Below are 16,142 nucleotides of genomic sequence, written 5' to 3'. Positions count from 1 at the left end.
AGATTGCGTTCAGACATTATTCTGGGTTGTATGGTGCCTTAGGACAGCGTTTCTCAACCTGGGGGTCAAGACCCCTGTGGGGGTCGTGAGAAGGTCGCCAAAAAACCATCAGAAAACATAGTATTTTCCGTTGATCAGGAGTTTGGCTTCATTCTATTGTTTGTGGGGTTCATAATGCTCTTTGATTGTAGTTGAATGATATATCCCAGCAACTACAACTCCCAACTGTCAAGGTCTATTTTCTTCAAACTCCACCAGTGTTCACATTTGGGTATATTGAGTATTCGTGCCAAGTTTGGTCCTGACCCATCATTGTTTGAGTCCACACTGCTCTCTGGATATAGGTGAACTACAACTCCAAAACTCATGGTCAATGCCCACCAAACTCTTCCAGTATTTTCTGTTGGTCATGGGGGTCCTATGTGCCAAGTCTGGTTCAATTCCATCATTGCTGGAGTTCAGAATGCTCTTTGATTGTAGGTGAACTACAACTCCAAAACTCATGGCCAATGCCCACCAAATTCTATTGGTCATGGAAGTTCTGTGTGCCAACTTTGGTTCAATTCCATCACTGGTGGAGTTCAGAATGCTCTTTGATTGTAGGTGAACTATAAATCCCAGCAGCTACAACTCCCAAATGACAAAATCAACCCCCCCCCCCGAAACCCCACCAGTATTCAAATTTGGGCATATCAGGTATTTATGTCAAATTTGGTCCACTGAATGAAAATACATTCTACCTATCAGATATTTACAGGACAATTCATAATAGGAGCAAATTTACAAATAAATTTACAAATAAAAATTATTTTATGGTTGGGGGTCACCACAACATGAGGAACTGTATTAAGGGGTCACAGCATTAGGAAGGTTGTGAACCACTGCCTTAGGAATCTTTCCTTGTCCTTCTTCTGTCCCTAGGAACAGCCTTTTGGGACGTACAACCTTTTGACATCGTCAACCACCACGATGCTTACAGTGAACAGAGGTAAGCAGGGTAAATGTGCTTTAGAAGCTAGAACCAGGCATGGGCCAACTTGGGCCCTCCGGGTGTTTTGGACTTCAACTCCCACAATTCCTAACAGCCTACCGGCTGTTAGGAATTGTGGGAGTTGAAATCCAAAACACCCGGAGGACCGAAGTTTGCCCATGCCTGGCATAGTCATACCTGTATCAACATCCCACCTGGTCTGATGTAGGTTTTCTTTTTGTTTGTTTTGCTGTTCCTTCCACAGAATTCCAAAACAAGGATGATGCCTACTGTTTTTCCTTAGCCAAGGCTCTCTATTGCGTTGCCACTCCGGTGACGGTTGGGTTTTACGCACCATGGGGACACTGCAAAAACTTCCTCTTGGATAAGATTCGAGGTGAGTGCTTGGAGTTTTATGGTGAAGACGAGTGGAAGGACACTTAAACAGTAATTATACATTACATTCAACCTAGATACATCTATGGAGGTACTAGCTGTCCCCTGCCACGCGTTGCTGTGGCCCAGTCTGTTGATCTGGAAAATAAAGTAATGAGAAAGTGTTGGTTTCTAATATATGTAATTTCTTTCTGCTTGTGGGTAAACAGCATTTCTTGCTGTTTCTTTGTCAGTGTTGATGCGGAGAGTATCTGGTTTTCCCACCCTGGAACATGCAAGATATCATTGTCCTTCTTTAAGGGTCCCTTTCAAATCTATGGTACTGTATCTCTCTCTGTGTGTGAATCAGATCCCTATCTCTCTATCTATCTATCTATCTATGGCTGGATGGCTCTTTGTCGGGAGGGCTTTGATTACGTTTTCTTGCCCTGAAGAAGGGAGTTGGATTGGATGGCCTCAAGTATTTTCTGTTGGTCATGGGGGTTCTGTGTGGGAAGTTTGCCCCGATTCTGTTATTTGTGGGGTTCAGAATGCTATTTGATTGTAGGTAAACTGTGAATCCCAGTGATTATAACTCCCAAATGTCAAGGTCTATTTCCCCCAAACTCCATCTGTGTTCATATTTGGGCGTATTGAGTGCTTGTGTCAAGTTTGGTCCAGCTCCATCATTGTTTGAGTCCACAGTGCTCCCTGGATGTAGGTGAACTACAACTCCCAAACTCAAGGTCAATGTCCACCAAACACTTCCAGCATTTTCTGTTGGTCATGGGAGTTCTGTGTGCCAAGTTTGGTTCAGTTCCATCATTGGTGAAGTTCAGAATGCTCTTTGATTGTAGTTGAACTATAAATCCCAGCAACTACAACTCCCAAATGACATAATCATAATGTTTTCAGTGATGGTCACTCCTTGTGTTGTGAGACGTCTTGTTGCCAAATTTGGTGTGATTTGGTTCATTGGTTCTTTTGTTTTTAAGGTACTCATTATCCACAGAGCATTTATATATATATAGATTAACCTATTCTGTCCCCTGAGCTAATTCTTGAGTTGAAGGCTTGACTCAGTGGTAGTTCTTGCTTACTTTTTGCCTTCTTTCTATGTCCTTTCTTGCCTTGCCTCCCATACACCCATGGCAGGGTTTCTTCAATTTGTAAACACCAACTTCTAGCACCAACTTCTAAATGTGTAATGTGTTTGGCTTCCTAGCACTTCTCAGCACCTTTTTCCAAATGGCTGGTTTCAAAGAAGCTACTGGATTGGGGGTCTTAAAAGGAAAAGAGCTACCCATGGTTCCCTCCCATAACTATCCAATGAAGAACTAAACCCCTTCTAACCAAGAGAGGCTTAATTAGATAAAATAATAACATGACATTTGAGCATGGGTCAACATGCTTTTAACTCTTGCTTTGGAGAGACAGATGAAAGAGGGAGGCAAACTGATTTGCCCCAGAATCACCGGCATCCTCTTGTTCTTCTTGGTATTGTTTGGCCATCTGTCAGGGGTGATTTGAATACAATATTCCTGCTTCTTAGCAGGGGGTTGGACTGGATGGCCCATGAGGTCTCTTCCAACTCTTTGATTCTTTGATTCTATGATTCTGTGGTGTATGAGCAATTATAGAATCATAGAGTTGGAAGAGACCTCGTGGGCCATCCAGTCCAATCCCCTGCCAAGGAGCAGAACAATCACATTCAAAGCACCCCCAACAGATGGCCATCCAGGCTCTGTTTAAAAGTCTCCATAGAAAGAGCCTCCAACACAATTCGGGGTAGAGAGTTCCACTGCTGAACAGCTCTCTCTTGAATAAACTCCTTTAATAGTGTTTCATAAACTCTTATGAAAGTACTCAAGGTGGGGAAACGAGCAACAAAGCCACTAACACCATGTCACAGTAAGACACTGTAAGACTGAGGTTCAAATCCTTGTCTGGGCATAGAACCCTATAGCTAGGGAAACTCCATCTGATTGAATTCTCCCAAGAATATTCCATGATGGGTTCACTACTGAAATGACTTGAAGGTACACACAACAACAAACATTTGAGGAGATATGTTGAGGAGATATGAATGCTTTCATGGCCAGAACCGTTATGTTGCCGTGAGTTCCAGCAGAGGATGCCTCCAGGCAACAGAGGCCAGGCTACCTCTATGCAGATACTCTCACTGATTGACTTTGCAGCTTCATGAGTACTCGGTGCTATTCAAGTTTGCTAATTGCAACATCAACACTTGCTTTAAACAGACAAGGGTTCTTTCTCTCACCCTGGACATTATTCCACAGATATATATATACTCCACTTGCTTCACTGCCAACAAAATCTCTGAAGATGACATTAGCCACAGACGCAGATAAAACATCAGGAGAGAATGCTGATGGAACATGGCCATACAGCCCAAAAAAACTCACAACAACCCATTGGAGAAATACATTTTCATATTTTCCCCTATGAGTTCCTGCATAATCAATGTCCTAAAACTCTTCCTTTCCTCTTCAGAATATATGCGGTATCAATCTTGGAAAAAGGACCAACAGGAATTCCGTCGACAGGGTTGAAACAGAGAGGGACAACCGGTTGGGACCTGGTCTCCGTCATTCTCCTTATGATCTTCTATCGTCCTGTCCTGACACCCCAACACAGGCAGAGGAGGAACGTCCAGCACATTTTTATTCATTTCAGCGCCTGGGAATATGCCGGGAGTGACCAGCTCTGGGCCGGCCTCATTACGGCTCTATGTGATGGCATCGAGAGTCATTTTGGCCTGGTCCCAATGAGTGTCTACCGGACAGTGGGTCGGAAGTGTGGCATCATTGAGTCATCTCTACCCAAAGAATGGGTCAGCAAGAAGTATCTCTGCCTACCATTATGGGCTGCGATACTTCTGGTGTTTGGGGTGGCTGTTGTGGTTGCTGTCCTCATCTTTCTGTACGGCATCCCAGTCGGTGATGCTTCTGGAGATGCCATTGCAGTGGCCGAGGGTGTTGGGGCCACGGCAGTGGGGATCACAGCGGCAGCAGCAGTCCGGATGGGCGTGATGGTGCTCCGGAATGTGGTAGTCACCCAAAAGGCCCAGCTGGAGAGGCAGATGAACCGGACGGACCTCAGCGCCCAGTTGGGCTTCATGAGCAATGTCAAGAGGGAAGTCAGGATCATCGCCAAGTTCCTCCAGTTCATGGAGATCTTCCAGCGCAGGAAGCTCCGGGTGGTTCTGGAAATCACCAGCTTGGACCGCTGCAGCCCCGACAAAGTGGTGGGTGTCCTGGATGCGATGAACATCCTCCTTTCGGACTATGAAGCCCCATTCGTCTCCATCTTGGTGGCCGACCCAAGCGTGATCGTGGACTGCGTGGAGAACTCACTGTTCATGAAAGGGATGGCCAACAATGGCTATGAATTCCTCAACCGCATCATCACCTTGCCCTTTTCGGTCCCCAAGACAGACCTCAACACCAAGATGCAGCTGATCCAGAGAATAGTTCAATGCAAGGAGGAGCAGGAGAAAAGTTTTGAAGATGATGAGGAATCAGGAGAAAACCTTTCACTGAAGAACCCGGTTAAAGAGACGAATACGTCAAGAATTTGCTGTTGCTATAAATCACCTGATCACAAGATGCCTGGCAGAAGCAGAGACAGCTGCCGGGTGCCTTTAGTGGTGGTGAATTCCCCTAAGACGGAAGAGCCACACAACAGAAAATGTGGGAAAGGCTTCAAAGCCAAAGATTTGATCCAAGAGGCCTTTGAGTACTTGCTGGACGACAGCATGAAGGAGTACGTGACAGACAACATGTTGCAAATGAAACGGATCATCAACAGCATCGCTGTCACGGTCCGGCTCATGGCGACAGAGGTTCCTCGAGAGAAGCTGTGTCCACAAAAGGTGACCTCCTGGGTTCTTCTCGCCAACCAGTGGCCCTGTAGACTGAGTTGGATCTTGCAGTGCATTGAGGACGACGAGCAGACGGGCCGCCTTTGCGAGGGCCAAGAGTGCCAGCTCACCCCAGACCTCTTCTTGTGGGAAGTGTACGAGAAGTACATGGAGGAGCTCGACATGCTCAAAGCCCAGCTGGAGAAGCTGCTGGAGCTGGACAGGGACCCAGAGCTTTTCCACAACTTCATCTGCGGACGCTTCCGGGTGAAGGATGCTAATTTCTTCCTGCCTTACACGGTCAACCTGGACTCTTCCTTGAAGAGACACATGGAGCTCTTGCGAGGCAGCCGCAGCCTCAAGCGGACCAACAAGAGCCACAGGATTTCCAAATGCATCCTCTTGGGGATGTCGGTAGAGCAGATCTGCAAAGAGGTAAGTGGATATGCGCACAATATGTCAGGGACCACAAAGCCAGCTAGTTCAACCCTTGCCATTCACTCTTGAAAGATTTCCACCAAATCTCTGAAGCTGGCCATCTCAAAGACATCTTAAGACATCCCATCTTTAGGTGGGACCTCTTTTCTTGTGATTTCAATCCAGTAGAAAAGATGCTTGCCTCATCATCTTCTTTATGACATTCTTTCGGATATTTAAAGGTGTCTCTTCATCTCCCCTTCTTCAAGCTCAACATAGGCTGCTCCCAAGGTTTTTCCTTATAGGGCTTGGTTTTCAAAACCTTGATAATTTTGCCTTCAATTGTTATTCCTTTGTGGCCCATGCTGGGGACAATCGTCCCAAAATGTGACTGTTTCAGTTTCCAACTTTTATGGCTTTCCCTAAATATATTTTTGTCAGATGCCTTTAAAATGTCTTTAAAGTTTTTTTCTCCCCCGTTCTGCCATGCAGAAAGATACAATCAAAGCCCTTTCAACAGATGGCCATCCAGCCTGTTTAAAAACCTCCAAAAGAGAATCTATTGGACTCCCAGGCAGCATATTTCACTGTTAATTGGCAGGCAGTTGTTGATTTATTATTATTATTATTATTATTATTATTATTATTATTATTAGAAACACAACAAGTTTAGTACACAGCAAACAAGATCACTATGCTGGCTGTCGTATTGAATCACACGTCAAACACTTCCCAAGGCACTGCTGTTGCCTGGGATTGCAACATCAACGATCCATACTGACAGATTGACAGTTTTGGACCTCATGATCGTATTAAAAAACCAAGTATGGATCGTTGATGTTGCAATCCCAGGCAACAGCAGGATTGAAAAGAAACAACTGGAAAAGCTGACATGATATGAGGATTTAAAGATCAAACTGCAAAGACTCTGGCACAAGCCAAGGTGGTCCCAGTGGGGATCGGCACACTGGGTGCAGTGCCTAAAGACCTTGGCCTGCATTTAAACACATCGGCGCTGAAATTACCATCTGCCAGCTGCAAAAGGCCACCTTACTAGGATCTGCACATATTATTTGCTGATACATCACATCGTCCGAGACACTTGGGAAGTGTTCGACGTGTGATTCAATACAACAGCCAGCATAACTTTTTCAGGCTTGTGATCCCACCTGTTCTTTGTCACAGGCAGATGGTATTTGTGGCACAAGTTCCAATGAATAATCTGAGCAACGGTGTTATGCCTCTGCTTGTAGTCTGTGCAATCTTCTTGCAGCAGCTGCGGATGTGTTTGATTGCTTCCTTACAGAGTCTACATTTGGGATCTGTCATCAACTCTTCAATTCTGGTTTTAACGGCATTTGTTTGAATGGCTTGTTCTTGGGCTGCCAGAATCAGGCACTCCTTTGTCTCCTTTTTCAAAGTTCCATTTGTGAGCCAAAGCCATGTTTTTTCTTTGTATATTTTGCTCTCAATTTTTCCCAGGAACTGCCCATGGAGAGCCTTCTTTCTTTTGCCAGTTTTCTCTTCTGCTCTGCATTGTATTTTTACAGTATTTGCTCTTTGTCTTTTGCACTTGAAGCAGCTTACTACTCTTGACTTCCCTCAATGTTGGTTCTTGACTGCCTTTCACATCATCTTCCAGTCCATGTTTCTCTTCTTCTACTATTTTTTTCCCATGCAGAAGCCCTCTCTCTCTCTCTGTCTCCTGATTTTCTGGGCAGGTAAAGTCTGTCGACATCACTACGTGGGTGTCATGAGTAGTGGATTGTCATCCGATAATAATAATAATAATAATAATAATAATAATAATAATAATAATAAACTTTATTTATACCCTGCCACCATCTCCCCTGTGGGAACTCAGAGCGGCTTACATGGGGCCAAGCCCATGTATTACAATGAAATAAAACAAAAACATAAACAACAATCAACATCATCAAAATTGCATAAGAGGAAAGAAAAAAAAACATTCCAATACACACAATCACAATAACAGTGGGTGGGCCACATGTACATAAAGTAACAAAGTACATAAAGTAACAACAAAGTACATAAAGTAACAAAATAAAATAAACAGTGCAAAATAATATAATAAAATCTAACATAAAGGGTGGGCCAAATGTACAGGATAAAATGTTAAAACATTAAAATCTCCTTGAGATCCCTTAAAAGGATTTGAGAACCCAAGAATTGGAAAGGGATCAGACTAGATAGCCTTTGGTGGCCCTTAAGAGCTTGGAGAGGCCAATAAATATGAAAGGGGTTGGACTAGATGGCCTTTGGGGACCCTTTTACAGACAGTTTTCTTGTTTTTCTGTCCAGATCACCCAGCTCTGCTTGTGTCCAGTTCACAATCCCAGCAGTGTATCTAATGACGGGGATGAACCAGATGTTGAGAGCCTTGATCGTATTTCCGCCATTTAATTTGCTCTTCAAAACCTTTCTGACTCTTTGGATATATTCTTTGCTGACCACATTTTTCACTTGCCCATGCTTGATATTGTCCAACTCTCGTATGCCCAGATATTTATAGGCTTCGGACTGATTGCACTTTATGGTTTGTCCGTTTGGCATCTCTATGCCCTCTCTTTGTGTCATTTTCCCTTTCTTTAATGCCACTGTGGCACATTTGTCTAGGCCAAACTCCATACTGATGTCAGTGCTGAAGATTCTGTGTTGATTAGTGACTCGATTTCAGTTTCTGACTTTCTGGAAAGCTTTAGATCATCTATGTAATAATAATAATAATAATAATAATAATAATAATAATAATAATAATATCCCACTTTATCTCTCCCCAAAGGAAACTCAAAGCAGTAGCATACAATAAAGGTCTTCCTGGTGGTTAGGTGGAACCTCTTTTCCTGGAGTTTGAATCCATGGCTCCATTATGTCTTAGTCTCTGGAGCAGCAGAAAAAACAAATTTACCCCTCCTCAAAAGGATAATCAGGTTCCCTCTCAATCTTCTTTTCTCTAAGCTAAACTGTCAACATCCCCTCTCTTGCATCATTTATTTAGTTATAGTGTCAGTACCAACCAGACAATTGTATTACATTTTTAACAAACAGACAAAACAGAGTTTGCAAGCTTGGTAGTTGATTAAATGTCCTTTGACCAGTATCTGGCCACTTGGAGTGCCTCTGGTGTTGCCGCAAGGAGGTCCTCCATGGTGCATGTGGCAGGGCTCAGGTTGCATTGCAGCAGGTGGTCAGTGGTTTGCTCTTCTCCGCACTTGCATGTCGTGGATTCCACTTTGTGGCCCCATTTCTGAAGGTTGGCTCTGCATCTCGTGGTGGCAGAGCGCAGTCTGTTCAGCGCCTTCCAAGTCGCCAAGTCTTCTGTGTGCCCAGGGGGGAGTCTCTCATTTGGTATCAGCCATTGGTTGAGGTTCTGGGTTTGAGCTTGCCAGTTTTGGACTCTTGCTTGCTGGGGTGTTCCAGCGAGTGTCTCTGTAGATCTTAGAAAACTATTTCTTGATTTAAGTCATTGACGTGCTGGCTGATACCCAAACAGGGGATGAGCTGAAGATGTCTCTGCCTTGGTCCTTTCAGTATTGGCTGCTACTTCCTGGCGGATGTCAAGTGGTGCAATACCGGCTAAGCAGTGTAATTTCTCCAGTGGTGTGGGGCGCAGATACCCCGTGATAATGCGACATGTCTTATTAAGAGCCACATCCACTGTTTTAGCGTGGTGAGATGTGTTCCACACTGGGCATGCATACTCAGCAGCAAAGTAGCATAGCGCAAGGGCAGATGTCTTCACTGTGTCTGGTTGTGATCCCCAGGTTGTGCCAGGCAGCTTTCGTATGGTATTGTTTCTAGCACCCACTTTTTGCTCGATGTTCAGGCAGTGCTTCTTGTAGGACAGAGCACAGTCCAAAGTGACTCCCAGCAACCAGAAGCAACTCTTGCATCATCATCATCATCATCACCATCATCATCATCACACTATGTGATGTGCCCCTGGTGGCACAGTGGGTTAAAGCCCTGTGCCGGCAGGACTGAAGACCGACAGGTCGCAGGTTCGAATCTGGGGAGAGGCGGATGAGCTCCCTCTATCAGCTCCAGTTCCTCATGCGGGGACATGAGAGAAGCCTCCCACAAGGATGATAAAACATCAAAATTATCTGGGCATCCCCTGGGCAACGTCCTTGCAGACGGCCAATTCTCTCACAACAGGATGATCCTGACACGACAAAAAAAAAATCACACTATGTAACACAATTTTTGTTCCTGGGTTATAAATGTCATTTCCTAATCATAAAAACACGGGAAGAGTTTATTGAACTCCAAAAACTTTGTTTTGGCGGGACATCCTGCTATAGCACATTTTGCTCTAGTTTTTCAACAAATATCTCAGAGTCTCAGCCATTTCAACATTGTGGCAGCCACAAAAACAACGTTACTGGAGTAGAACAATTACTTTCAAAGTAAGGAGTGCACAATTAAACAGGAAATAACACTTTCAAACCAGAAACAGAAACATTTTCACATTTTGTTACATAGTGTTTTATTACTATGTTTTTATGTTGCAGATGGACAATCTTTCCCTGAAGGAGGAAAATGCTCAGCGGTACAAAGAGCGTTTGAGGGAGCATCACTTGGACGGCCGGGCGCTGCTTTATAGTGACCGAAACGAGGTGAAGGACGCCCTTGGCATGGGCCTGGGCGAATGGATGGCCTTCTGCATGCATTTCCTTGACTCCGTCCCTGCATCTTCGCAATTCCCGTTGTTCCCAGCAAAAAGCTGGCTAAGCTTGCAGGGCAGCACGTTGAAAGGAAGCCGGCTGTCCTTATCCAAGGAAAACATCCTCTGATAAAGCTTCCCCTGAAACTGGTTCCCTTCGACATAAATTAGGATGATATGACTCCTGTCAAGCAATAAAATGATTCCATGATAGGTTGGCGAAGGCTGAATTATGACCGCTTGGAACACAATGGTTCAAGGGATCAGACTTTCTATGACAAGTTTAATGTTTATTTATTGCCACTGATGGGTTTGGCCCAGTCCTGAAAATCGATGCCATAGATAATACTATGTACATAACACAATGTTTGTTCCCAGGTTATAAATGTCATTTTCTAATTGGTTCTACTATATAGGAATAATAATAACAACAATACTATGTAATACATTTTGTGTATTGTCGAAGGCTTTCATGGCTGGAATCACTAGGTTCTTGTGGGTTTTTTTGGGCTATAGGGCCATGTTCTAGAGGCATTTCTCCTGACGTTTCGCCCAGATGAAGATCCACCCAGAGGAAAAGTGTTCCTGCCATACATCAAGGGAACCACTGACCGCATAGGGAAGCTAATGAGGAAACACAACATACAAACAATCTACAAACCCACCAAGAAAATCCAACAAATGCTACATTCAGCAAAGGACAAGAGGGATCCTCTCACCTCTGCAGGAGTCAACCGTGTACCATGCAGCTGTGGACAAGTCTACAGAGGGACCACCAAACGCAGCGCCCAGACACGCATCAAGGAACATGAAAGGCACAGCAGACTACTTCAACCAGAGAAGTCAGCCATAGCAGAGCACCTGATGAACCAGCCTGGACACAGCATATTATTTGAGAACACAGAAATGCTGGATCACTCTCACAACCACCATGTCAGACTACACAGAGAAGCCATTGAAATCCACAAGTATGTGGACAATTTCAACAGAAAGGAAGAGACCATGAAAATGAACAAAATCTGGCTTCCAGTATTAAAAAACTCTAAAATTACAACAGCAAAACAGCAGAGAGGAAACAACCAGGCACATCTTAACACCTCTCAACAAAAGATTTTCCCAGGCTCAGCCAGGCCTTCAAATGCTAATGAAGGTTGTCAGTTGAAACATTCACACCCAGCTCCAGCAGACAAGAGTTCTTTGTTACACCCTGGTCATTCCACAGATATATAAACCCATTGTCCTAATTCCAACAGACCTCACTACCTCTGAGGATGCTTGCCATAGATGCAGGCGAAACGTCAGGAGAAATGCCTCTAGAACATGGCCCTATAGCCCGAAAAAACCCACAAGAACCTAATACATTTTGTGTTCCTGGATTATAAATGTCATCTCCTAATTGGTTCTATCCTATTAGGTATAATAATAATACACTGTAGCATAATTGGTTCTATCATCTATATAAATAAAAATGTAATGTTCATTTGTGGGATTAACATAACTCAAAAACTGCTGGACAAATCAACACCAAATTTGGACACAATGCACCTATCAGGCCAAAGAGTGACCATCACTCATTAAAATACTGAAAAACACAGTGGAAGAGACTTTAAAAGCCAAAAAAATAAAATAAAAAATACATTACATTACAATGTATGCGCATAACCACATAAATACACATATAATAATAATCTATATAAATAAAAATGTAATGTTCATTTGTGGGATTAACAGAACTTAAAAACCATTGGATGAGTTGACACCAAATTTGGACACAAGACACCTAACAACCCAATGTATGCCCTTCACTAAAAAAAAATGATTTTGTAATTTGGGAGTTGTAGTTGCTGGGATTTATAGTTCACCTACAATCAAAGAGCATTCTGAATCCCACCAACAATGGAAATGAACCAAACATGGCATAACAGGACTCTCATAACCAACAGAAAGAACTAGAAGGGTTTGGTGAGCATTGACCTTGAGTTTGGGAGTGGTAGTTCATCTACATTCAGAGAGTGCTGTGGACTCAAACAATGATGAATCTGGACCAAATTTGGCACGAATATTCCATATGCCCAAATATGAACACAGATGGAGTTTGGGGGAAACAGATCTTGACATTTAGGAGTTGTAGTTACTGGGATTTATAGTTCACCTACAATCAAAGAGCATTCTGAACCCCACCAATGACAGAATTGGGGCAAACTTCCCACACAGAACCCCCATGACCAACAGAAAATACTCAAAGCTGTCTAGTCCAATTCCATTCAACTTATATAAATAAAAATGTAATGTTCGTTTGTGGGATTAACATAACTCAAAAAACACTGGACAAATTGACACCAAATTTGGACACATACACCTATCAGGCCAACAAGTGACCATCACTCATAAAAACACAGTGGAAGGGACTTAAAAAGCCAAAAATAAAAAAAAAATAAGATATACATTACATTACAACGTATGCACATAACCACATGAATACACATATACTCAAATATATACACACACACATACACACACAACACATATACACAGACTGGGCCACAGCAATGCATGGCAGGGGACAGCTAGTATTAAATCAAATAGGAATAATAATAACAATAATAATATGTAACACATTTTGTGTTCCTGGATTATAAATATCATCTCCTAATTGGTTCTATCCTATTAGATCTAATAATAATAATAATAGTAAGTAGCACATTTTGTGTTCCTGGGTTATAAATGTCATTTCCAAATCCATCATTAGTAGGATCACAAGGCTCTCTGGACATGGCTGTACTCCAGCTCCCATAATCCTGTCTCGGGTCTCTGGGTGCGGGTTGACTACAACTCCCCTCATTTTTTTGTCAAGCACCCTCAAAGCATGCCATTACTTACAATTTCTTCATAATGGATATGTCAGTGGGCTTCACACGGTTCTCTGGATGTTGATGGACTGCAACTCCCACCATTCTGGGACAATCCCTCCAGTATTTTAAGATGGTTATGATGGGTATGTGCTGCAGGTTTTGTCGAGAACCATTGTTGATGGGATTCACATGGCTGTCCAGATGTTACTGTATTCAAACTCCTGTATTAGCTCTCTGTACATGGGTAGACTCCAACTCCCATCACCATCTGCTTCAAAAAACCCCACTAGCATTTTAAATCATAATAATGATGGATACATGTACCAAGATTGGTCTAGATGCATTGTGGGTGGGACTCCACATCTCTTTGGATGTAGATGGACTACAGCAACCATCATCCTCTATCAATGTACCCCTGTTTGGTCCAGATTATTATTATTATTATTATTATTATTACTATTAATACCCCACTTCACCTCCCGAAGTGGACTCATAGCAGCTTTGATCCCTACACACACCTATTGTCACTTTTATAATATATCTAGACATAGATTTACCGTGATTTTCTCCATTCAGTGTCTCCGAAAAATGCAGAAACATTGCTGTTGGGCCATCAGTCACTGGAAACCATTGTGTCTCTGTTCACAGATAGAGAAGAATATGTGAATGGGGAAACTGCCACCTTTTAATAATAATAATAGTAATAATAATAATAATAATAGAAAGTGTACATAATAATAGAAAAAAATACTTTTTAAAAATAACAGAAATATTATATTTTAATAATTGAAAATTGCACAAGGGAAAATTTACATTTTTAATAATATTAATAAAATAATTGAAATTTTACATAATAATAATAATAATAGAAATGGTACATAAAATAATAGTAATTGTTGACAAGTAGAGAAGAGCACTTGAATGATAACAGAAAATTTACATAATAATAATTGAAAATTACATAATTATAATAATAGAAAAATACATTTTAATAATATTAATAATAAAAATTTACACAATAATAGAAAAATTTAATAATAATAATAATAACAATAATGATTGCTGAGAGGGAGAGAAGACCACTTGAATGAGGAGGCAACCCGTTTAATAATAATAATAATAATAATAATAATAATAGAAACATCACATAAAAATAAATACAAACATTGCATTTTGACAGTAGAAAATTTGCATAATAGAAAATGTAAATTTAATAATATTAACAATAATACAAAACTTACAAAGTAATAATAGAAAATTTACATTTTAATATTAAGCGAAAACAACAACAACAACAACAATAATAATAATAATAATTGTTGACAGAGAAGAATACTTGAGAGAGGAAGCTGCTAGCTTTTAATAATAATAATAGAAAATTTACAGTTTAGTATTACATGTACATATTAATAATAGAAAATTTACATAACAGAAATATACATAATAATAGAAAAAATCCTTTTTAATATTAAGAGAATATTCAAATCATAATGGTGATAATAATTGACAGAGAAGATTTGAATGAGGAAGCCGATAGCTTTTAATAATAATAATAATAATATTTTTAAAATTTAATAATAGAAAATTTATATTTTAATAATAATAGAAAATGTACACAATAATAGAAAATTTATATATTAATAATATTATTAATAATAAAAATTACATAATAATAATAATTATTATTGTGTTGTCAAAAGCTTTAATGGCCGGAATCACTCAGCTGTTGTAAGTTTTCCAGGCTGTATGGCCATGTTCCAGAAGCATTCTCTCCTGACGTTTCACCCACAACTGTGGCAGGTATCCTCAAAGGTTGTGATGTCTGTTGGAAACGAGATAAGTTAGGTTTATATATCAGGAATGTCCAGGGTGGGAGAAAGAACTCTTGTCTGCTTGAGGCAGGTGCAAATGTTGCAATTCGCCACCTTGGTTAGCATTGAATAGCCTTGCAGCTTCAATGCCTGGCTGCTTGCTGCCTGGGGGGATCCTAGAGTTGGAAGAGACCTCATGCACCACCCAGTCCAACCCCCTGCCAAGAAGCAGGAAAATTGTATTCAAAGCACCCCCGACAGATGGCCATCCAGCCTCTGTTTAAAAGCTTCCAGAGAAGGAGTCTCTACCACACTCTGGGGCAGAGAGTTCCCCTGCTGAACAGCTCTCACAGTCAGGAAGTTCTTCCTAATGGGAATCCTTTGTTTGGAAGTGTTAGCTGGCCCTGATTGATTTTTGTCTGGATTTCCCTGCTTTCTCAGTGTTTCTCTTTATTTACTGTCCTGATTTTGGAGTTTTTTTAAAAAAATAACTGTTTGATACCTTGTTTTTTAGACTGCAACTCTCATGATGCCCCATTGTTGCCTAGAGCCCGTTGGAACACCAATTCACACCCACAAGTTCCTTCCTTCCCATACAAAATGAGTATCATATTTCTATCTCTAAGCCACAGGGTTGCCTTGAAGACTATAAAACTACTAACCCCACAATACAATGCCTTTGGATATCACTCTAAGTATTTCTATCTCTATGGTCACACTGTGAGTGATTTGCTCTAAACCACAACGTTGCTTTGAAGAGTTTAAAACTACTAACCCCACAATGCAATGCTTTGGATATCACTCTAAGTATTTCTATCTCTATGGTCACACTGTGAGTGATTTGCTCTAAGCCACAAGGTTGCCTTGAAGAGTTTAAAACTACTAACCCCACAATGCAATGCCTTTGGATATCACTCTAAGTATTTCTATCTCTATGGTCACACTGTGAGTGATTTGCTCTAAACCACAACGTTGCCTTGAAGAGTTTAAAACTACTAACCCCACAATATAATGCCTTTGGCTATCACTCTAAGTATTTCTATCTCTATGGTCACACTGTGAGTAATTTGCTCTAAGCCACAACGTTGCCTTGAAGAGTTTAAAACCACTAACCCCCACAATGCAATGCTTTGGATATCACTCTAAG

At 41.5% G+C, this 16,142-nt stretch overlaps 1 protein-coding gene across 1 annotated transcript; it reads left to right on the top strand.

Annotated features, from left to right (window-relative positions):
* Positions 1 to 969: 969 nt before the first annotated feature.
* LOC137097973 (NTPase KAP family P-loop domain-containing protein 1-like) lies at positions 970 to 10,462 on the top strand. Its single transcript, XM_067473490.1, is given in 5 exon segments — positions 970 to 988; positions 1,236 to 1,367; positions 3,860 to 3,904; positions 3,907 to 5,663; positions 10,181 to 10,462. Coding segments are annotated over 5 exon segments (2,235 nt in total).
* The last annotated feature ends 5,680 nt before the right edge of the window (positions 10,463 to 16,142 follow it).

The sequence above is a fragment of the Anolis sagrei genome, chromosome X, assembly GCF_037176765.1.
Source record: "Anolis sagrei isolate rAnoSag1 chromosome X, rAnoSag1.mat, whole genome shotgun sequence".
Classification (NCBI taxonomy): domain Eukaryota; kingdom Metazoa; phylum Chordata; class Lepidosauria; order Squamata; family Dactyloidae; genus Anolis; species Anolis sagrei.
This window is presented reverse-complemented; position numbering and strand designations above follow the sequence as displayed.